This window comes from Caloenas nicobarica, chromosome 1 (genome assembly GCF_036013445.1).
Source record: "Caloenas nicobarica isolate bCalNic1 chromosome 1, bCalNic1.hap1, whole genome shotgun sequence".
Lineage (NCBI taxonomy): Eukaryota > Metazoa > Chordata > Aves > Columbiformes > Columbidae > Caloenas > Caloenas nicobarica.
Window position 1 is genome coordinate 91,054,322 of NC_088245.1, and position 6,000 is coordinate 91,060,321.

At 49.5% G+C, this 6,000-nt stretch overlaps 1 protein-coding gene across 1 annotated transcript in view; it reads right to left on the reverse strand.

Moving 5' to 3' along the window:
* CRYBG3 (crystallin beta-gamma domain containing 3) overlaps positions 1-4,077 on the reverse strand; it is a 96,080-nt gene extending 92,003 nt beyond the window's left edge. Inside the window, exons 1-2 of the mRNA XM_065638848.1 lie at positions 3,954-4,077; positions 2,487-2,946 (exon numbers count right to left, since the gene is read on the reverse strand). Coding sequence (XP_065494920.1) covers positions 2,487-2,946; positions 3,954-4,077 — 584 coding nt within the window. The remainder of the gene's footprint in view (positions 1-2,486; positions 2,947-3,953) is intronic.
* Between the last annotated feature and the right edge of the window lie 1,923 nt (positions 4,078-6,000).

Below are 6,000 nucleotides of genomic sequence, written 5' to 3' on the forward strand. Positions count from 1 at the left end.
CTTGGCCCTGCACAACATATTGCTCCCTCTTCTGCCCCCTTTACTTAGGTGTCCTGCTTTTCTGAAACTCTGTGCTAGGTAAAATATCTGCACACAAGAGTTTCTTTTTATGTATTTCGGATTTGATCTGGTTAATCTGAACAGGAAATTTAAACCATGCTGGTGTATACATTTCTCATAACACTTCACAGAAGACGTATTCGCCAACTTGCCTCATGTATGTTTATTGTTAAGGCGTGGAGTACAAAGCAGCCTTGGCCCCCCCTCCCCACGCACACGCTTTGTTCAGCGATCCATTTTTCTACACAGCCAAGTTCACTAAATAAACATGACGAGCAAACCTGCGGCACTCATCCCAACCCAGCACCATTCAATGTATGCAATTACGCTCATCCGTGAAGAAGGCTACCGGTGGAAACCAAAGACGAGAACATCAGCATTCCTGACTAACGTGCCAAGCCACGACCCAGTGCAACAAAATAAAGCTCCTTAACATACCAAATTGGACTCCTCAGAGCGGGAGGGCTTTTGGTTTCTCCCACTCCAGAGCAGAATGGTGGCTACCGCCCTCCAGCTAACCGCGCCAGGAGTTCAAGAACAAGGCCAAGAGGCCCAAGCCGTTTCATATCTACATGGACTGTCCCAGCTTCCTAATAAAGGAAAAGCCCTTGGCTGCAGGAAATGAAACTGTGATTTAAGATAACGATAACAGACTCTAGCCCCAATTTAAGCGGCGCAGGTGTACCGCGAGTGCTACCTACAGATAGGTTATTTAGTGCGCAAACCACTGAACTAGCATCACCCTCCTCCTTACCAAGGTGACCGCTATGCTTTTTTGTCTATTCCCTACCACAGCCATGGGGAGCTGGCAAGGAGGCATCTGGTGAAGCCTCTCCTATGGTCTCTTCAGGTCTCCAGCCAGATCCAAGCCTTTTCCTTCTCCTATATATTAATTCTCCCTGCGAGACATTACAGCCACAATACTCCTGCAACTGTAAAGATGCTCTTGCTTCAGCAGCCTTGCTCCTGATTTTATTTTTTTTTCCAGGAAATAAAAAGCAATGTTTCATGCTCATAAAAGGCCGGTGGATCTTTGGTGATGCATTGGTGTGTCAAATGCTTACAGTAAAACAAAACCCCCAAAAGTAAAAGCCTTCATGGTGCATTTATGAGACCAGCTAAGATGAACAGTATAAGACAGCAATACACTTTGGATTTTTCATGATTGCTGAGAACATATACAGCAAGAACCTAAAGTTTTTCACTGAAAGAACTACTGTGATAACCACTATCTACCTCATTAAGCTGTAATGACTTCTCTTCCATTTTAAACACAAACCTGTGCAGTATCAAGAATGACTCAAAAATTAAAAGCAACATGATAAAAGTAAAAAATAAATACTACACCTGAGGAAATAAGGCCCACTCAGCTACTCAACCAGGACAAATGTTAGGCTGCGTGAGAAACTGAAGGAAACTTTATCTGTGCTTCTTTCCTATGTATACACAGAAATCAGCCACTAGACCAAAAAAAAAAAAAAAAAAAAGGAAGAGGAACAAATACACAAGAAGTTTCCAAACCTTTTCGTGTTGTAACATCTCCCTGCAGTAAAAAATACTTATTAATAACCAGGTTTCCATAAACCACAGATTTTGCATTGAAACTTAGACACATCGGTAATATTTATATTGCATTAACATCTGATTTACACCAGGCCAAAAGAAAACATCAAGTGTCAAAACTGAAAAGAAAAAAAAAACCCAACAAACAAACGAAGAAGCCAACCCCCTCACAGACTTTCTGCGCTCTGCCCTGCTTTCAGTTTCCAAGGAAGGGGCTGCAACACGAGGAACAGGCTGAGACAGCCCCACCGCCCCGACCAGGGCAGGGCAGCAGCCCCGGAGCCGCCTTATTCACCGCTAACGCGTCTTCCACACGGGGCTCCGCCGTCCGACCGAGTTCGGCTGAACTCCGCCGGGCCGGGGAAAGCGGGCCCGCGGGGCGCCGGCGCCCAGCCGAGGGCCGGGCAGACCCCCAGCAACAACCCCTTCACGTCCCGCCGCCCCAGCGCCAAGGCGGGGACCTGCCCCGCACCGCACCGCCGCGTTAAACACATCACCGCCCGCTCTGACCGTGTCAGCAGTCGGGCCAACACACACACACGCCCCAGGTTCCAAACTCCGTGTGACAAGCCGCCGCCCCGGCTTGGGGCCGCCGCTCTCCCCGGAGCGCAGCCCGGCCGCGCCAGGCCCCGTGACCGGCCGAGGCGCCTGGCGGCACCTCAGCCGCTGCCCCGGCGGGACGTCCGGGCAGGGCCTCCCCCGCCGCCAGCACGCCGGCTCCTTCGCCCTCCCTCACACACCGGTGTCGCAACACCTCCGGCGCGGTCCCGCGTCCCCCGCAGCCGGGGGCAGGTGTGACGGGGCAGAGGACGGCAGCGGGCGCCCGACCGCGCCGCACCGGTCTGGTCCGGTCCCCCACGTACCTGTTCGCGCCCGCCGGCCGCCCCGGCGCCGCTGCCCCCTCGCCGGGTGCGCTCCTGACGAAGAAGCGGGAGAAGGTGCTGTGCCAGGAGGGGCCGGCCCGCCGCCGGCTGCCCCCGCCGGACATCTCCGCCGCCGTCCCGGACGGGACACTGATGGGACGGCAGCCGCCGCCAGCAGCCGCCCGGCACCGAGTCCCCGCGGCGGCGGCAAACACCTCCCTCCTCCTCCTCCTCCTCCTCCTCCTCCTCCGAAGCGGGCGGCCGCCGCCCGCCCCCGGGGAGGAGCCGCCGCTCCGCCCCCGCCCGCCCCTTCCCGCCGGCGGGGCGGCCGTGGCGACGAGGGAAGGGCCCGGGGTTGGCGGGAAGGAGGGTCCGGGGCCGAGGGGCGGGAAGGACAAAAGCTGCGGCCGGGGAAGGCGGGAGGCCGGCTCCGGCGGGGAGCGGCGGCACGGAAGGGAGCCTGGGGAAGAAGAAAGAAGAAGAAGAAGAAGGTGTTTCACCACTGCCTCTGCTCCAGCAGCGAGGAGGAAAGCGATGGCCACAGGGAGCGCCACCACCGCACGCTGCCTGCCGCCTCCGCCCCAGGACGGCGGGTGGCTTGGGTTTTGCGTTGTGTGTTGTTGTTGTTGTGGGGTTTTTTTTTTCAATTAACGTGGCATAAGCAGTGTGAACAAAGATAAAAGATCAGAAGAGAAAATTAACGTTTTAAGAAAAACCGACAGCCTTCAGAATTTCCACTGCTTCTGACTGCACATACCAACGACAGCCTAGGTGTGCCAGCTCTGACCTAGTACACATGCATGTCAATGCAAAGTCAGTAACTAGCTTCCCGCTGTCCTAGGCCAGGCACCATCTGGCTGCCACATTACGTATATGCCTGTCATGCCAGCACAGTAAAACATCTGCATGAAATGAAGGTACACAGCAGCAGCACTGTGGCTGTCTCGCCACTCAACTGCCTTGCTTAGTTTGGGGTAAGTTCAGACCATCCTTGCTGACAATAACGAGTGACTTGGAGGAAGGGGGTTCTGCCACCCTTCAAAAATATTTCTTCCTAGAAAGGAGCTGTGTTTGGTGGTGTTTTTTGTGTTTGGGTTTTTGGTTGGTTTGGTTTTTGGTTTGGTTTTTGTTTGTTTTGGTTTTGTGATTGTGGTTGGTTCGTTTGTTTTGTTTTAATACTGAAACCTTTGTTTTTTTCCAAGGACTGTGGCATCCCTTGAGTTGACATCAGACTATCCCTACCAACCGAGACGACCTTGCCATTGCAACAACCTGGTGATAAATATCTCCATTTTATAGATGGAAGTGATGCACAAAATCTTAATGATTCACTGAGTGTGAATTACTGGTAAAATAGATTAACCTTGATGCTAGGATTTAAAATACATAACCACACTTTCTTCTTGCTCATCAGCATCTCTGCTGTTCTTTGTGACTGCCTAAACATCACACCTTTTTATCAATTGCTTTTTGCATCGTGCCGTCTCACAGAATCACAGAGCGGCTGAGGTTGTAAGGGACCTTGGAAGGTCACCTGGTCCAACCCCCCCTCCTCAAGCAGGGCCTCCTGGAGCAGGTTGCCCAGGGCCATGTCTTTTGAACGTCTCCAAGGATGGGGACTCCACAGGTCTGGGTGACCCGTGCTAGTGCTGTCTTTTTTTTTTTTTTCCTGTAATTATTCTCCATTCGTTCACCTCAAATCACCCCCTCGATACCCAAAGCCTCTTTTCCCATATTGTTTAGCACTGTGCCACAGTATCAGCCTGCTGTGGCTGCAGCTTGGGGTAAATGTGAAGCTGGTACCCTAGGCCCATCTGCAAAGCAACAGCAATAAAACAGCCTGGAAATAAACTGTTGGCTACTTTGCTGTCTGCTTGCCACTGCCTCAGCTCTGAGCAAAATATTTCAGAATTGCACAGACAGCTCCCTCTCATATTGTCCAGGTCTTACATAGCTTTCATGTGGAGTTTCAAAACAAAGACACAGGTGGATATTGGATGTGTACTCAAATCTTTACCAGTCAGTCTGAGCTGGGACTAGTAGCTTTCTTATCATGTAATAGCCAGTCACAAGCCTTACTCAGAGGACGAGCACTTAAGTACACAACAAGATCCTGCCTAGTTTTCAGTGTCCAGACAAGAAGCAGACAATTATCTCAGTCATACAGATGCCCCAAACCTGACACTAAAATATGAAATGTTTCATTCCACAACAGTATAGAGAAAAAAGAAACCACTTTTTGAGAGTACCTACACAGAGTAGCCCATTCTCCGGGAAATGACAATCAGGGTTAAAACTACAAAATGTTAACAGCAGCCCCCATGGAACATTACAGAGGAGACACTCCCTCTGACATATCAAGTAAAAGTAATTAAGGCTCCAAAACTAAATTAGAAAAGTGGCAATTTATTAAAAGCAATTAAATAGGGCTGCACAAACAGGCTGCAGGGAAGCTTAGGCTCTCAGTGACTTTATTTCTTTTAATTCATCTTTGCCATGTACATCTCACAGCTTCCCTATTGCCTGAGTAAGGCTTAATCCCTAAGCTGTAGCAAACCTGAATATAATAATTAGCATTTATAAAGCATCCGGTATCTTCAAAGGATTTAAGCATTCATTAATCCTCATAAACACCTCAGGATGTACTTAAGTATAATATGTTGAGTGGTTTGCACACAGAGTCAGTCAAAACATCTAGCTGCATCCAAAATCTGTCCACACTCTGCCAGCACGGCACCCGGCGGGGCACCACAGTGCAGCAGGCGGCATTACCAGGTCTGTGCTTGTCCAAGAACAAAGAGCCAACCTAATCAGAAATGCTAATCCCAAACAGTAACATTTTGTACTCAAATCTGTTTCTCTTTTCTTCACTGCATGTAAAAGCAGAAATTACAGAAATGTACCAAATGGCATTTCTACCGGAAGCACATAAGTAAATTCTAATCAAAGTAGTAAAACTATATCAATATAAAAGATGAACGTGGCCCAGGTTAGATAATTCCTTTCTTTTTTTTGTGTACCTTGGAGTAACTGACTACCACACGACTTAACAGTAAGTAATTTTGACATGTTTAAAATAATAAAATGGGAACTGCCAGCAGACTTGCTAACAGGAACCCAGCCTTAGCCATCTACACCTTCCACAAAGGGAGAAAAGTCAGGCTTTTACCCAAAGATGCAATATCTACCATGTGGCAGGTGGCCTCGCATATTAACACAGCTGTCAGCATGAACAGCAGCACCAACACATGCACGCCAAAACAGATGGGGGAAACAGGTTCCTTTCCGCCTCAGATTAGAGTACTCACATGTGGCCCATATGAGGTAATATTGCATTGCCCAAGGCAGTGAGAAACCTTTAAAACACAGTTGCAGAGGGAAACAATGGCACAGAAGAGGAAAACATCGAGCTGAGGCTCTCAATATGTTTTTTATAGTTCATTCTGCCCAGAGTTCCACTTGAATCAGTATCTCAAATGAGGGGAGGGTGCTGTACCTATTCCATATCCACTCA